The sequence below is a fragment of the Penicillium manginii genome (genome assembly GCF_028828005.1).
Source record: "Penicillium manginii strain IBT 31320 chromosome Unknown utg000006l:1.0-4164085.0:1.0-4166146.0, whole genome shotgun sequence".
Classification (NCBI taxonomy): domain Eukaryota; kingdom Fungi; phylum Ascomycota; class Eurotiomycetes; order Eurotiales; family Aspergillaceae; genus Penicillium; species Penicillium manginii.
The window spans coordinates 2,796,577-2,813,566 of NW_026643107.1; the positions used below are offsets into that span (position 1 = coordinate 2,796,577).

The following is a 16,990-nucleotide window of genomic DNA, read 5'->3' on the forward strand; positions in this document are numbered from 1 at the left end:
CTTGAAAGCTCTCTCTCAAAAAAAACTTTGGTTTCTACTCGTAAACTTCCCTCTTCCTTAATGTATGTAGGATTCGGATTTCAAGTCTTCGGTCCGAGAATCCCCCTCGCACACTGCAACATCCTCGGTACTTATGGACTATTTTCGGCAAGAACCCCTCATCCCCGCACGCCGCTTACTTGGAGTGTAATCATATTAATGTGGTGCCGGTTCTACAAGCCTATTCAATAAGTCTATGTAGTCTCAAATCACTTACTGTCAAGCGAAGCGAAAATGCCACCCTCGAATTCGACCGACCGTCTATCCGTAATCTCGAATCATCTTGAAGCGAGGGAATCTAAGATGTCGCAAGTCCAGTCCCCGCAGCAGCTGCCCTGGGATCCCAACTCACTCAGTTTTCCTTCTCACGACGAACTTCCAAAATTGCCTGATGCCCCCGAGGGCGCGGCTTGGGTCTGGGGGAAAGAAGATCAGGTATATGTACCACCGTTCTAGAATTGCTCCGCTGCTAATAGAGCTTGATCTAGCTCGGGAGACTGAACCTATTAACGCCAGAACGTGTAAAGCTGGCTGCCGCAGAGATCAAGACTGGGGATATGATTCGACTGGAGTGAGTCTTATTGAAGTTGCTCAAAAAGGTAACTAACTTTTGACACTTCATTAGCCTGCCTCTTAATGTGCCTATGACACCTGCATTCGGTCGTGAAGTATTCCAGCACAATATCAAAACAAACATTCCGAATATGGGATATGATGACACCTATACCATGAACACACAAAGCAGCACCCAATGGGATGGCTTCAGACATGTCAGTTCTCACAATGGAACAGTTTCGAAAAACTCCACATCTGTTTAATTAACTACCAATTAGTTTTGCCATGTCCCCACCAAGACCTTCTATAACGGGGTATGGACTCCAACTTAGCCCTCACTCTGGTAGATACTAACAGATGCATGTAGGCGAAAAGCTCCGATTTTGTGGGCGAAAATGCCAACCTCCGCTGTAGCATTCATCACTGGGCAGACCACGGTATTGCTGGCCGAGGCGTGCTCTTAGACTATTATCATTACGCGCATACTCACAATAAGCCATACTACCCCTATAAACCACACGCGATTTCTTTTGCTGAGCTCCAAGCCTGCGCCGTCTCTCAGGGCCTTGACATTCGACCAGAATCGCAAGGTGGCGATATTCGACCAGGAGATGTGCTATTTGTACGCTCCGGCTTCGTACAGGAATACTATAAACTTGGACCAGATGAACGCCATGCCGCAGCTACTCGCAAAGACCTGGAATTCGCAGGACTCTCGCGTGAAAAACCAATCCGGGACTGGCTACACGACTGCTATTTTGCCGCGGGGGTTGGTGACTCGCCGACTTTCGAGGTCTGGCCACCTCCAAGGTTTGGGCCGGATCATATAAGCTTGCATCAGAGTATGCTGTCGCTTTGGGGGTGTCCAATCGGTGAGATGTGGGATCTGGACAAATTAGCGGTAAGATGCAGGGCGCTTCGTAAATGGACCTTCTTTATGACAAGTGCCCCTGCCAATATGCCCGGTAAGTCTTTCGAATATGCTCGGTGTGATTGTGTTAGAAATTTGAACAGCCGCTGAAAATATCCAGGGGGCGTAGGCTCGCATGCAAATGCGACTGCAATTTTGTAGATGGCTCTACTAGGAATCCAACTTAAAGGTTAGCACGGGCGTTCAAGTTTGTTTGGATCCTGAATCGTTGCTGACAGTATTTTAAATCAAGTCCCGAGGTCCTCATATACAACTTGAAGTTCAAGTTTCCAGGTTCAAGTTGTCTTGTCATCCATCTCTGAGTCCCTTTCGGTTTTATTGCCAGTGGTTGTGTACTACTGCTACGGCATCTTTACTATTTTCTCTACTTCCAAGGTTTCAACTTGATGTTGACAACGAGTTGCTATCCTATGTAAATCTCCATTTTCTTGAGGAGGTTCTTCCTTTTCCGACGTCTCACGTAAATTCTCAACGTGATAAACTAAACTGCTCCGCAATAATGTACGACTTCTGGGAAGGGGTTACTGTCTGGGGTTGCAAGAAGCCTCTCATTACCATCGACTTTGGGTGGGGGGGAGTTGGGTAGTCCGTCCTAAGGTAGGCCAGGCGCTCCCTCGGAGGATCAACCCCTTACCCTAGGGTAAGCGCTGGACCCTGAAAAGCGGGGCCCATAATATTGAAAACTCTTTCTGGCATATTCTAAGAAAAGTGCTGGAAATTACGTATTCACTAAATACCCAGACATGGTCAATAAACTCACAGAAAGTGATAATTATGGGATCAGGGCTACTTGTGGTGATTTCTGGGAGGGGGGGGGGGTTGTCCATCAGACTCACCATCATTGTAAGCGGTACAATTTGTATCGCTTACAATGAATAAAGTACCATGCGGGGTAGGCTTTCAAGGTTGATATGATAGAAATGCCAATATTACTCATCTCCAAACTTGCAAGTTAGCCCTGGCCCTCTTGTTAATCGGCTTATCGTAGCACAAATCATGGCGCTTTGCAAATGTTCGAGGATTCGGGCACAACGCTAGGCCGGTTAGTAATTACGAGGTATCTCATCGGGGCTTTACGCCATTGAGAGATATGTGAGAGCAAGCGCGTACCCGATATGCAGCCAAGCCTGTGCTGTGGTGGCATGTTTCATCTTAAGCATGGGCGACAGTAGTACAGCGCTTATTTTCTAAAATTTGCTCTTCCAACGTGGGGTCCAATACTAGGTATGCAGTTTAGTAGTCGGGTAATCTAAAATCTTATAATTATGAAGACTACCCCGAGATCATTCATGTTCATTTGTGTTAGCTTTTTCAAGGCTGGTCCTTATTAAAGCTTAGTCATGCCTGAGTGGGAGTCTCTCACTAACTTCAACTCGAAGTTGAAAAGGAAGGATCCGCTTCCTCCTCCGCCTTCGAAACAATATGGCCAATCTCGACTTCGGCCATGGCGACCATTTTATTTACGAAGACTAGTTATAACCTGTTTTATTCTCACTGCTTGTGCCATAGTTGCAGCTCTTGAGGTATTGCATCATATCTCACAGTCTCAGAACGGGATCGCATCTTCGGTCGAACGTCTTCACTATGTCTGGACCTATACACCCACCGCCATCCTGACTATCATCAGCGCACTGTGGGCGCGTACGGAGTTTCAAACCAAACAAAATTGTCCATGGAGGTCTCTGCAGAAACCAGAACAAGTCGACAAGAGTTTACTTTTAGACTACGACAACATTCCGCCCGTCGCACTATGGAAATCCCTCAAACATCGCCACTTCATCGTTGCTGCAGGGATTGCCTGCTCTCTTCTATTGCAACTGTCAATTTTGTTCTCCACCAGTTTGCTATCACTGCAGAGAGTTAATGTGCAAAGAATGAATGTCCCTATTCAACTGTCTGATATCTTTGATGACAACCACCCGACATTCAATGCTACCAGGCTTGAAGGATTTGATATTCTCAATCAGGTTCAGTTCGAGAATCTGACTTACCCCAGTGGCACCAATGCAAACCTCACCTTTCAAAGCTTCGTTACTCCGAGTGTTTCCAGTGCCTCAGTCATAAAGGCTCCGATACAGGCAATGGAAGGAGGATTAGAATGCGAACATGCGAAGCTAATACTGGATCTGTGGGAGGTAGCAAGGTCGAATGATACCTGGGGTGGCAATGCTTTCCATTTCTACAACAACAGAATTACAACACCTTCCTGCACGATCTTCAATGTGACTTATATTGATGACTATACGACGGCAGGCTATTCCAACTATGTGGCACGCGCGAGAGCTGTGACATGTGACAATTCAACCGACACAGATCGAAATCGCATATTGGTATTTGCGACGCAATACCATGTTGGGAGAATGCTTGAAAACTTCACAGCTCACCCTTCCACATTTTGGACACACAGGTACGAGGTTGTTCTCGACAACTCCGTTCAAATGTTTTGCAAACCCACATTTTCTTCCGTCAACATGGAAGCTACGTACAACTTAAGCCAGCCGCAAACCGCGATGGACCTCAAGAGAATTGGAACAGAAAAGCCAAGATTCACGGATATCAATGCCTGGAATATATCTCAACAGGTGATGGAAGGAGCTTACGCTGGGAATGCAGCCAGTCGACCCATTGCTGCACATGGTGCGTTTTCGAACAGTACCAGTGGCCCTCCGCAACCAGAGGTGTCAATTGACTTCATCATACAGCTTGGTGCATGGATTGCAGGGAAAACAGGTCATGCACAGAGGCTATTACAACATGGTGTGCTTGAGGAGATATTCTCGGCCTTTTATCGTTCAATGGCTGCTCAGGTCATACACGGCGGCCTCATGAAACAACGAGTTACACAGACCAATGGCTCCATCGTTGTTGAGGAAAATCGTGTGTTAGTAATGCAGTTGCCACTGCGGGTACTCGAGGTCTGTCTGGTAGTATCGGTTCTGATAGCAGTCGCTATGGTTTTTCTCAGGCCGAATGATGGGAATCTTTCTCAAAATCCGAGCAACATTTCCACCATTGCCAACGTCATGAGTAATAGTCAAACGCTTCGGCAATCTCTCCGCGGGGCAGGGGCCGCCCCTCTCGGCATTCTGAGGGAGAAGACCTGTGGGAGAAGGTACTTCTTGAGGAACCAACGACAATGTTCCTCAATTGAAACTGAGAGAGACAATGTGTGCTTTGACGCTTGCAGCGAATCTGTCACTCAAACCTCGAATGAAAACTGCGCCCGCCTATCCAAGTCGTTTTGGAAGCCATTTCCGAGTATTTGGTCTCGAATATCCATCTTTTGTGCGATCACGGGGGCTATCATTGCTCTCGAGGTTCTTTTACGTGTTTCTCAAAAGAACAATGGACTGGGAAAGGCTTCCCATGATGGTAAAATGCATTATTTTTGGACAACTGTTCCTTCCTTGGTGATGATGCTTATAGGCCTTTTGATCGGAAGCTTGGACTCTAACATAAGGATTCTTGCACCCTATGCCAGTTTACAGAAAGCTGAAGGTATCGATTTTGAGTTTCTGGAGACAAACTTCCTCGACGCCTTGCGTATAACGAATCTCATCCAGTCTGCTCGAATGAGAAATTTTGCAGTCTTGTCAGCAACCTTGGCTGCTTTGACTGCTTCATTTCTTACGATCGTGACCAGTGGTCTTTTTTCGGCATTCGAAGTACCCCAGGTCATCAATTTGAATTTCACGCAAGATACCCTCGTCAAATCGCCTGACGTTTCAGCTCTCCTGGCAGATGCACCTGCCTTCATCACGGCGGACTATATTCTCAATGACAATCTCAGCTATCCCATATGGACTTACGAAGAACTAGTCTTTCCTGAGTTATCCCTTTCTGACTATGCGGATTTGAGGGCGGACGAAGACTTGTATGCAGATATCCGCATTCCGACCATCAGAGGCTCCTCGGACTGTACTTTGGCAACTGGGAAAGCGCTGAACTATTCCTTGATAACCATGCCAGAGCCGGGAGATTACGATTCATTTGCTGGATATGGTTCCCAGGGCCTATCACAAGAATTTCTTGGGCTATGGCCAAGCCGATTTAGAATCCACTTCTATCCACCAAATCACAATTGTCCTGTTCCTGGCGCGAATGATACATGGCTTACTAAAAGCAATGATCCGTATTACAACCTTGATTTTCCCGAGGACGGTTATTTTGGACAAACGTTTCCAATATTCTGTTATGGAGCCGGCGAGGCTGCTCAGTCTACCCTAACGATGTACGTGTGGGGGTATTTTGAGAATTTGACCATGCAGCATATCAGTGCAATGACTTGTGCTGGTAAGATCGAATCCATCGATGCTGTAGCTCGATTCAAAATTCCCGGCTTTGATATGCCCTCCGATCACCCACCAATTCCTGACGAGTCTTCTGTCAAACCTCTTCCACAGTTAAATGGAGTCTGGGATATCTACAAGTTGGATATGCTGAGCAACGTTGATTATTCCCAACGGAACCAGGTCACCAAGGAAAATATAAAAATCGATAATTTCTTCAACTCATTGCTGAATGGGCGCTACACGATTCCGAGGGAGTTTCTCTGCAGTTCTCGATACGATGCAAAGGTACAAGAGACAATCAAGCGACAGGAGAGCATTGTGAGAGCGCAGGTGCTTAAAAAGTACAGTCGTTTGGCTGCAAATGGGACACTGGACGACAAACCCATTTCTGGCAACTTGACTATGCCGAAAAGTCTTCGCGTTCATCAAGATAAAGTCTCAACCAGAGTCCTTGAAGTAATGCTAGGGCTGGTTCTCGTCTTTTCTATTCTTGGATCGGTGCTCATGAATACAGACCATGTCTTGCCGAAGAATCCAATGAGTATTGCAGCAGTTGGGAGCTTGTTGGCGGACTCAAATTTTCTGCATCTTTGTAGCTTTACGGAACGAAATCCAAACTATGAACTGCTCCGCGACCGTCGAGTGCATCTTGGTTGGTTGGATGATGAATCTTCATCAGAAAGCTCGTCGAACCTGGATAAATCGAAAGGCGGTCGCTATTTTACGATATACATGAAGACCGAGAGGATTGAGAAGATTGAGAAGGCTGGGAAAGATTCTCGAATTAGCGATACGCGGAGTAATTTCTTACAGCAAGATAGGACAGACCTACTAGGGGGGAGGTTCATGGATCTAGACTCATAATTCATTGATAGAGCTCAGCTCTGGGATTGAACCCATATCACATAGAAGGTCCATAATAGAGAATGGATTCAGAATTCAGCTTTTCAGACACTTAGCATATTACTAAGTTGAATCCCTAGCTTACCTAGGTATTATCTCAGTCTCAATTGTTATATGGCAAAAATTATAGCATGACAGCCAACACCGTCCCCTCGTGAATCTCACCAAAGTGTAACCACCTGAGCAATAAATCAAAAAAAGCTCCACCTGCTATTGAAATCCCACTCTTTGGTCCGACTCAAGTAGTAGTAGTAGTTAAGCCGAGTAGCACTTCCCTCCTTCATTCAAATCATGGATGCTCCCTGAAATCAAATCTCCTTCATAAGCTAATGTGATTCGGATTTTGACCCTCCCCACCCACGGAACCGAGAAAATTGAAAATTGATACTCGGAATCTCGGCATTGCAAAGGCCCGGAAAAATACACTCTCTTCGGAGATTTATTGAGCTACTAGCGCATAAATTACGGGTTGAAAGTATAAATCTACCTGGAAAATTTTTAGAATTCTGGAAATTCGGGGAGCACTGCCGTCACGGGTGGGTGAGTATCGGCTTCCCTAGTGCGCATGACAAGTTGATTAGTATGGAGGCATCGCGGAAATATTGACAGGTATATCCTGAGTTGACTGACCAGGAGGGTTTATAAAACTTCATCGGATCCAAGTTGCTATCAGATCCTTTCCTCATCTTTGACGGCCGGAGACTGTTCACTAATATTCCAAAGTTGGCTTTAGAACGGAGGTCTCCGTTATTGAATCCTATTTGACTAAATCGAAAGCGGGTTTCTTCATGAAATCCGTTGAACTAACACTCCTCGTAGCCCTTGTATAGATGTATAATCATGACAAACACTTCTCGGTGAACAAAAGTGGCAAATTACGGACAGTTTCCGTGTTTCTGGGGTTGTGGGGAAGCCATGTGCGTCCCGCAAACTTGTGTGGGACAAAACCTGGAGTGCAGGAGGACGCACTGTCAACAACCCCAGCCTCGGATGGGCATTCCAATTCCATTCTTCGTCTCGTCAGATATCCAATCACTGGAAAGCTTTGTGGAAAGTGACCGGATGGTGCATGTAGGTGGATGGCTTCTGTGCCATGTTTCCCGGAGTACAACCCCGAGAGAGAGAACTGAACGGCTTCCATAGAGATCCGACCCGCCCCAGCCATACCCCGGCTAAACCCCGGATCTGGTCCCCCCCCACTGATACGCAATAAGTGCTACCCTTTTTGATCCTGATGTCGCATTTGGCCGCCATTCTATCTGCGCTTGGGACGTCTCTCGGTGCAGCTATTCCCCTTTCGGGAACGTCGATGTCTATACCGAGTCAAGCCGAACCATGTCCTTTTCCTTTCGAACACACGAGCCTCTGCGTTGTGTATACAACATCTCTTTGCCATGGTCTTGGCCTACTCTCAATTACCATGGCTGTACTACAAGCCCCGCCATGGAGACTAATTCTTCAAGACTCGGAGACAATGCAATTAACGTCATGCCCCAAGTCCGAGGACACTCGGACATAACTCTTGCTCCAAGACAGCCTATATAAATCATTCAGGTGTCTTTGGTTTTCACTCCCCTCATCATTTGCTTCAAAATTCACGGTTCTTGGCAATATGAAGTCTATCGTAGGACTTGCTGCTGTGCTGCAACTAGCAGTACATGCTTCTGCACAGGATGGCCAATCCAGTCCCTCTGAACTCGAGAATTTCTGGTCTTATGGCCGTTCAGAATCGGTGCCGAATACACGTAAGCTCCAGCTTCTACTCTACCTGCCCTATCAATTGTGATACTGACTCTATCTCTAACCAGCTGTTGCAAAGGGATTAGGAGATTGGTCCGATGCCTATTCCAAAGCCCGAAAGCTCGTTTCCCAGATGACCGATGAAGAGAAAAATAACATTACTTACGGACACGAATCAACAACTACTGGATGCTCAGGGGTCACTGGCAGCGTTCCGAGGTTGGACTTTCCGGGTATCTGTTTCCAAGATGCCGGTAATGGTGTTCGTGGGGTTGATATGGTTAACTCTTACCCGGCTGGTATCCACACCGGTGCGTCTTGGAACAGGGATCTTGCCCATTCTCGGGGAGAGCACATGGGCGCTGAATTCAGGCGAAAGGGTGTCAATGTGGCATTAGGTCCTGTTGTTGGGCCTGCAGGCAGACTCGCCTCGGGAGGTCGCAACTGGGAAGGCTTTGGAAGTGACCCTTATCTTTCAGGAGCTCTCGCGGCAGAGTCTGTCCGTGGTCTGCAGCAGAATGTCATTGCATGCGTCAAACATCTCATTGGAAATGAACAGGAAACTAGTCGGAACTCTCCACAGCTATTGGAAGGCTCGCATAACCAGTCTCTTTCAACGAATATTGATGACAAGACGATTCATGAGCTCTATCTCTGGGGATTCCAGGATGTTGTCAAAGCTGGTGCTGGATCAGTCATGTGCAGCTATAACCGTATCAACAACAGTTACGGATGTCAGAATAGCAAGGTTATGAATGGCTTGCTCAAGGGAGAACTCGGCTTTCAGGGGTTTGTGGTGTCTGATTGGACTGCCCAGCACACCGGTATTGCCAGTGCAAATGCAGGCATGGACATCGCCATGCCGGACTCCCAGTATTGGGAGAATAACACGCTAGCCATAGCTACCAAAAATGGTTCGATGCCCGACTTCCGACTTGATGATATGGCAACACGCATCATCGCCTCTTGGTATAAATATGCCGAGATACCAAACCCCGGTCATGGTATTCCTGTTAGTCTGCTCGAGCCTCATAATCTCGTCGATGCCAGGGATCCAAAGTCAAAGAATGTCATTCTTCAATCGGCCATTGAAGGTCATGTTCTTGTCAAGAATACAGCAGGAGCCCTTCCTCTGCGAAAGCCGAAGTTCCTCTCACTCTTTGGATACGACGCTATTCCTTCTCCTTTGAATACTGCGGATGACGGCTCGTTAGGTGGCTGGTCGATGGGCCTTCAAAATGCTCTTACATATCCCAATGGCAGCGCAGTGAATAACGAAACTGAGAAATACATGTTTTTGTCGAGCACGAACCCCAACTTCCGTGGTCCAGGTGTCGCGTTCAACGGCACACTCTTCGTTGGAGGTGGTTCGGGCGCCAGTACACCTGCCTACATCGATGCCCCACTCCACGCGTTCCAACGCCAGGCATATGATGACGATACTTTCATGGCATGGGACTTGATTTCTCTTGATCCACATGTGAATCCTGCCAGTGAGGCCTGTCTTGTCTTTATCAATGAGGCCGCCTCCGAGGGCTGGGATCGACCATATCTTGCAGATCCGTCTTCAGATAAGCTTGTTAAGAATGTTGCAGCCAAGTGCTCAAACACTATGGTCATAATTCATAATGCAGGGATTCGCATTGTGGACGAGTGGATTGAAAACCCCAACATTACTGCTGTGCTTTATGCCCATCTGCCAGGCCAAGATAGCGGCCGGGCTCTGGTCGAGGTCATGTACGGTAAGCAGTCTCCTTCTGGCCGCTTGCCGTACACCGTCGCCCGCAAAGAGTCCGATTACAAGGAGCTTCTTGAGCCGGTCATTCCTTCGGGCACGCAGAACAAATACTATCCTCAAGACAACTTTACCGAGGGAGTCTACATTGATTACAAAGCCTTTATTCAAAACAACATCCAACCACGCTTTGAGTTTGGATATGGATTAACCTATTCGAACTTCTCATACTCGAACCTCGATGTCGGTGTCCATTCCAACGCAGACTTGCAGTACAGTGCTACAGGAAGTGGTGCAAAAATTTCAGAAGGAGGCTCTGAGGCGCTATGGGACATTGTCGCCAACGTCAATTGCACTATTCACAACACTGGAAAATTTCGCGCCGCAGAGGTTGCTCAACTCTATGTGGGTATCCCAGGAGGACCCCCAAAGGTTCTTCGTGGGTTTGAGAAGAAGACCATTGATTCTGGCAAGAAGAAGCATATTCAATTTGACTTGACGCGCCGTGATCTCAGTCAGTGGGATGTGGAAAAGCAGGCCTGGGGACTTCAGGCTGGGAGGTATCCCATCTATGTCGGGAAAAGTGTTCTTGACATCCAGCTACATGGAGTTTTAGATCTCTCTTGAGCTTTATTCGACAAGAATTGGTTTTTCTTTTCCTATATATGGTGCACAATACCATTGAGTAGCTAATGAAATGAAATTTTGAGCGGAACAATTTGATCATTGTCGAATGGCATGATTTGAAGACTTTACAAGAACTCGGTAATTTCGAGGCAAAGGTTTTGTGGCCGAGCGTACTAGTACTACCTTGGATATTATTAGGCCCTATCTATAATTCATATCCAGACAGCCCATCAAAATTGACATAAAGGTTTGACATAGGCCGTACTAAAAGAGGAAAGGAATCTGAAGCCCGAAAGACTGCATGTGGCCTGGAAAATCTGTTCAACCTGACCCAACAACCTCTTGGTACTAATACTTACTAAAAAGTAGGCGCAATCGACATGTCTTTCTTACTGGGAACATTCTACGATAACCATTCGTAATGCTATGATTTAGCGTCTTTTAGCTGCTGGCTTATTGACTGCATTTGGCAAAACAGCCAGCTTTTACTCCACTTGATGTCCCCCACTTTTCACTCTTTTCCGCGCGAGATTCGCCGGAGTTCAGCCGGCCCCAGATTCAAGTCCCACGCCGATATCCAACTAGAATCGTATACGGAGTACTGTTGTATACCCTAGGCAAGACCGGCCCGAGTTCCCGTAGGTCCGGGATCAGCATCAGGATCAGAAGGGCAATCACTTTCACCCTCGTCCTCGTTCCCCTCACCAAATCCAACGACCTTCATGCTTCTCAGTCCGCTCACACTCGACCATCAACACGATGAGCACTCAAACCCAGACCCAACCAGAACCAGAAACAATCATCCTACAAACCCGAACCTCACTTAACGAGATCCCATCTCCAACACCACCCCAAGATCAACCCCCAAAATGGCTCTACCCCAAAATCCTCAGCGCAGGCCTCTCCTTCTTCGTCGCAGGCGTCAACGACGGCAGTCTAGGCTCCCTAATCCCCTACATAATCCACAGCTACAACATCAACACAAACACAATCGCCATCCTCTACGCCACAACATTCGCCGGCTGGTTCATCGCCGCACTATCCAACAGCACAATCTGCCAAAATCTAGACCTCGGCTCGATCCTGTGCATCGGTGCCGCGCTCCAAGTCCTCGCTCACGTCCTGCGAGCCTGGTTCGCGCCATTCCCACTTTACGCCGTGACGTTTTTCCTCGCGTCGTTGGGCCAGGCTTATAACGATACGCATGCTAATACGTTCGTTTCGCAATTGCCCGGCGCGGCGCATCGGTGGTTGGGCTTTATTCATGCTATGTATATGGCTGGATGTCTTGTTGGGCCATTCGTTGCGACGGGGGTGGCGTCGGCGAATGTCCAGTCTCGATGGAATCTGTTTTATATTTTTCCTTTGGGATTGGGGGTTGTGAATTTTGCTTTGGTGACGTTGTCGTTTCATGATCGTGTTGCTGTCTTGTCTAAGAAGGACGTCGTCAGAGACGAGGCCCTCTCTTCTGACTCGCATCGCCCAGAGCGAGAGTCAGCGAGTAAAGCAGCCGTCAAGGAAATCAAGGAGACACTGTCTACGCCGGGGGTCTGGCTGGTCAGTCTATTCTTCTTTTTCTTTCTGGGTGCGGCCATCACGGCTGGGGGGTGGATGGTCGAGTACCTGGTCAACGTGCGAAACGGAGACGTCAAGAATATGGGATACGTGCCTGCGGGATATTACGGCGGAGGCTTTTTGGGCCGACTGCTTCTTGCTGAGCCGACTCATCGACTAGGAGAGAGGAGAATGGTCTTTATTTACGCGGTTCTTTGCGTTGGCTTGCAATTGGTGTTTTGGCTGTATGTTCTATCTCGTTCTTTGTCGGGGGTGGCTGCTAACCTGGTAGGGTTCCGAATATCATCACTGAAGCTGTGGCTGTTAGTCTATTGGGCTTTTTCTCTGGCCCGTTCTTCGCAACGGTAATCCCTCCATCGTCTAGCTCTTCTACGAGTATACTTGTATACGACTATTAAATCAACAATTTGATCAGGGTATATCCGTTGGATCCAAGATTTTTAGACCAGAGATCCGCTCCTCGGCAATAGGTGAGATATTCATACTTCCCCCCTCCTTTTCGAATCATTGCTAATCCGGAAAGCCTTCGTATTTGTACTCGGTCAGATTGGTGGCTCGATCTTCCCTGCCATCACTGGTATCATCGCGGCTCGGGTAGGGGTTAAGGTATTGCAGCCCATACTTGTAGGCTTATTCAGTGCTGCTGGTATCAGTTGGCTGTTATTGCCCAAGAATGCGGAGGTTCATCGGGAATGAGAGGTAGCTGGGTTAGGCATAATGAATGGACCGACGTTTGGAACACCCTTGCACAACCTAGTGCCTACCTAGGTACCTGGGTAGGTATCTACTAGGGAATCTTAGACCCACCAGTGCTCTAGGATTGATGTCGTTGGAAGAAACTTGAGTTCCAGGGATAAGAATATTGGAATGAAACAAACTACCTCCGCGTCGAAACAATCAACACCAGAACTCCAGGGTATAATAAACTCATAACATCGTGACAAGCCGTCAGAGACGACAAACAAAATACACCAGCCTATGCTAGAAAATGGCACCACTTAATCCTTTCAATACCATCAAAATTCGTCAAGAGAGACATGTCCATTTAGAAAATATCCGAAGGCCAAGGGAAATCCTCAAGCCCAGTCGCAGTCGATTGCTGGTTCTGCGTGGAAGGAGACTGTGGCGCTAAAACCGCCGCAGATTCCTTCCTCGGGCTCTTCATCTTCGAGGGCGACTTATTTACCTTTGCTGCATTTGGAAGAAGCTCCTCGGGAAGCGGAGGGACGGGTGGAACATCGGCATCCTGCCATCTTCGTTTCCGTGGGCTAGACTTAGATCGTGGCATTCGATCCGGATCGAGGTGAAGATGTGGCTGAAGGTAGAACGCTTGCTGTGCTTTGCTTTTCGATGGAGGTGGCGAGGGAGAGATCCAATCGTCGAGGGTTCTGTGTTCCGAATCGCTCATGGCGCGAGGCGAGACGGAGCGCAGATTCGAACGGCCAGGTTGCGTACGGATATGGGGCGATGATTTTATGGTCTTGGAATTTGGTGAGCGATTGGGGCCGGCAGGGAGTTTTTGGGATTGAGTTGATGGGGACTTTCTGCTATTCATATCTCCTTGTGCGGCGGCCCCGTGGTTGATATTGGGTCGTGTACGTTCTACCGAGCCGGGACTGTCGCTGGCTTCGAATTTCTGCCATTTAGTCTGTCGAGGGGGACTGAGGAGGCCCGAGTCGATCAGGTGTTCATATTCGGTCGAAAGGGCGACGTCGTTGGTATCGGGGCGCGTTGGGTTGGACTGAAAAGGTTTCCGACTATCGACTGGTTCAGGAATGGGGGACTTCCTTTTGCGGGAGGAGCTTTCCTTACCCATGGAGGACGGCCGCGAATCTCTCGACCGCCTCTTCGGGGACTTGCCCACAACTGGGCTTGGGCATGGTCCCTGTTCTTCGATCGAGACGCTTCCTCGGCCCTCCACGGAAGGTAAAGCAGTCGGGACACCCATCTCGGGCTCGGGCGTTTCGGCAATTGTCGCTTGTTGGTCGAGAAGTCGTTCTGAGGGTAGTGTTGGGAGCGCACCGGGGACGAATTTGCGTGGATAACTGCCAGGGTCCATATCAATGCTCATGGATCTGCGCTCTGGCGTTGGCTCTGGCAACCGCTCCTCATTTCCACTGATTTGATGGAGCTCGCGACGAGCACGATCGAGCTTGTCTTCAAGGTTGCTGACCTTCTTGAGGAGCTTGGCTTGTCGTGAAAGCTCCCGGCGTGATTTTTGCTTGCGAAGCCCGGTATTTTCAATGGATTCTTCAGATGATCGTTCGGTGTATGTTGGGGGTGCGAATGTGGTGGTTTCTTGAGGCTTGCCAAATGGGAGTCCAGCCTTGCGAAGGTCTTGAAAAGATGAGCGCTTCGAAGTCATAGATGAAGAGCGCGAAGGTGTGCCGCCAGCTCCATCAAATTGATTCGTTGGCGGGTGTGCTGAATCTCCAATGGGACCTGCGTAGCCCATTTTTTCCAGAATAGCCTGGAATGTCTGGTCGGCGTTCGCCTGGTCGGTATTCTGACTCTGCATGTAGGAGCCTTTGTTGGTACCCTTATAGCCGGCCTTCTTCAACTCCGCATAAGCCAGCTCTGCCTGTGTAAGAGCATCCGCTTGAGGCTTTGGTTTGTGAGAAATCTCGTGTTCAGGCGAGTTCCTGTTCCAACCTCCGAAGGGATTGAAGGCCGAAGCAATGGCCTTGCCAAAGCGAAAGATGCCGGAGGAACGATGCTGCTGCTGAGGCGCGACCCGCTTACTCTCGTGCATAAAAATGCTTGGTGGCTTCTCGCTGACACTATCACTCATCGTCGCTTCCACAAAACGCGACCGGCGGCCCAGCAAATTACGTGGGCTGTGTGCGGCCGTAGCGCTATGTCTACCACGGAGCGAAGTCGCCGAGGTACGAGGGGATGCTCGCGGTGAGGACTTGAACTGATTGCCGATGCTAGCACCTATCCCGCCATTGCCAGCACGTGCATTACGGCGGTTGTTATGTCCATAGTCTGCAGCTTCCTCGGGCAGCGGCCAGTCATTGGAGCGGCGGCGTTTCACGGACTTGGCCGAGGACGATTTATAATCTTCGATCTCTGGCTCGTCGGCATCATCGAAGCGACCTGATTCATCGGAACTCGTTTCGTAGTGGTAGTCGTCGGAACTGCTGCGCAGGTGCTTGCGCGAGGTGCGCTGATCCGCGGGGCTGGTGTCAAGGTCCATACTGACGGTCTCGTTGGGGGCAACCTGTTCAGGAGAAGCGAGTTAGAGACATTTCCTTCTTTTATCGCTTTCCCTGCCACCTAAGGCTGTCTCCTAGATCCAGCGTGCAAGGGAGCTCACCTTGGCGGGAGTGTCCTTCATTCTCCCTGGTAACGTTCCCCGCGCCCTTTAAACGGAAAGGGTACAGAGTAAATGTGGACTGGTGAGAGGGGATGACATGAAAGGAGTAAAAATGCGAGAGAGAGAGAGAGAGAGAGAGAGAGAGAGAGGGAAAGAGAAAGCGGAGGAGGGTTCAAGGCAAACATGTAGACAACAAAGACGGGGCCGAGTCCGTTTTTGTTTACAACATACTCCGCACTTGCCCAGGGGGGAAGTTTGTTGTGGTTGTGGGGACTGTACCGAGTATAGTACTTACTTACCACCTCCACTTCCACTGGTAATTAGACTCGATTATTTATTCCTGTAAATTGACTGACTTGCAGTTGATTCATATCCACTGCATACACTATTGATGCAACTATTTTCCGTTGGGAGACAAACCGTAGGCACACATGGAAGCAGGGATTTCATATACCGCAATCCTTGCGGGGAGGCAGATCGATCGACCTAGATTCGGAATTCCACCTGTCTCAGGCGGACTGGTGGCCCGAGGAATGATGGAATGAGAAACAATCAATCTGATTTTCAATTGGTTCGTTCAGTCCAATATACACATGACATTTACGCGGGAAGAAGGGAAGAAGGGACGAAGGAAAGAGTTCAAGTTATCGATTCAGACAACAATGCTAGGTATCAAGGAGATGCCACAACGCCATAAAAGTAAGAGATTAAAGCAACAGGCCCTCAAAAAACAGGATATAGCGCCCCAGTGGAGATCAAGCAAGGGAATCCAACATCGAAACGTCTCTCCAATGCACTTTCATAATATACCAATCCGCCACGCCCACATGGTAGGGATTGCAGGGTCACGATCGCGAAAAACAAAGTTAATGATTGAGATGAAAGAAAGCAGAAAAAAAATCAAGACCGACTGCCATCCTTTGAACCCGCCAGAGAGATAGCCCAAGCCGCAATAAGAAAAGGTGATGCCGAGCGAGAGAGTCAATCAACTAAATGGTTCTCCCCTGCCAGACTGTGTAGTCCTCCCCGTTGCCGTTCAGGCGTAGATTGGAGGGTGGGATTCCACCCTTCGCACACGCTGCCGGCAGGGATTGCTTTTCGGTGAATGATGGGGTCACGGACCCTCAAAAGCCAGGAAAGGAAGAGAGCGCTGCCAAGGTCAAAGGACGAATGCGTAGATCGGATCAGATCGGGGAATAAGAGAAGAATCCAAAGAGCCCAGTGACCAGCCAGTTCTCCACGCAGGAATAAACAATCAAAAACAGGGGCTTCCT

The 16,990-nt window shown here is 48.6% G+C and overlaps 5 protein-coding genes across 5 annotated transcripts; 4 read left to right on the forward strand and 1 right to left on the reverse strand.

Annotated features, from left to right (window-relative positions):
* Window positions 1-273: 273 nt before the first annotated feature.
* N7533_009418 (uncharacterized protein) lies at window positions 274-1,666 on the forward strand (the record flags this gene model as incomplete). The annotated part of the gene is made up of 6 exons (XM_057106068.1): window positions 274-474; window positions 528-610; window positions 665-809; window positions 873-908; window positions 962-1,559; window positions 1,626-1,666. 6 exons carry the CDS (start codon window positions 274-276, stop codon window positions 1,664-1,666), a joined length of 1,104 nt encoding a protein of 367 aa, XP_056957517.1.
* Window positions 1,667-2,865: 1,199 nt separating this feature from the next.
* On the forward strand, window positions 2,866-6,681 carry N7533_009419 (DUF3433 domain-containing protein; the record flags this gene model as incomplete). Its single annotated transcript, XM_057106069.1, has 1 exon — window positions 2,866-6,681. One exon carries the CDS (start codon window positions 2,866-2,868, stop codon window positions 6,679-6,681), a length of 3,816 nt encoding a protein of 1,271 aa, XP_056957518.1.
* A 1,651-nt stretch (window positions 6,682-8,332) lies between these two features.
* On the forward strand, window positions 8,333-10,822 carry N7533_009420 (beta-glucosidase; the record flags this gene model as incomplete). Its single annotated transcript, XM_057106070.1, has 2 exons — window positions 8,333-8,465; window positions 8,529-10,822. The coding sequence occupies 2 exons, from the start codon at window positions 8,333-8,335 to the stop codon at window positions 10,820-10,822; spliced, it is 2,427 nt and encodes an 808-aa protein (XP_056957519.1).
* A 759-nt stretch (window positions 10,823-11,581) lies between these two features.
* Window positions 11,582-13,093, forward strand: N7533_009421 (putative MFS transporter; the record flags this gene model as incomplete). Its single annotated transcript, XM_057106071.1, has 4 exons — window positions 11,582-12,621; window positions 12,669-12,741; window positions 12,813-12,867; window positions 12,921-13,093. The coding sequence occupies 4 exons, from the start codon at window positions 11,582-11,584 to the stop codon at window positions 13,091-13,093; spliced, it is 1,341 nt and encodes a 446-aa protein (XP_056957520.1).
* Window positions 13,094-13,442: 349 nt separating this feature from the next.
* On the reverse strand, window positions 13,443-15,737 carry N7533_009422 (putative nuclear RNA binding protein; the record flags this gene model as incomplete). Its single annotated transcript, XM_057106072.1, has 2 exons — window positions 13,443-15,620; window positions 15,717-15,737. The coding sequence occupies 2 exons, from the start codon at window positions 15,735-15,737 to the stop codon at window positions 13,443-13,445; spliced, it is 2,199 nt and encodes a 732-aa protein (XP_056957521.1).
* Between the last annotated feature and the right edge of the window lie 1,253 nt (window positions 15,738-16,990).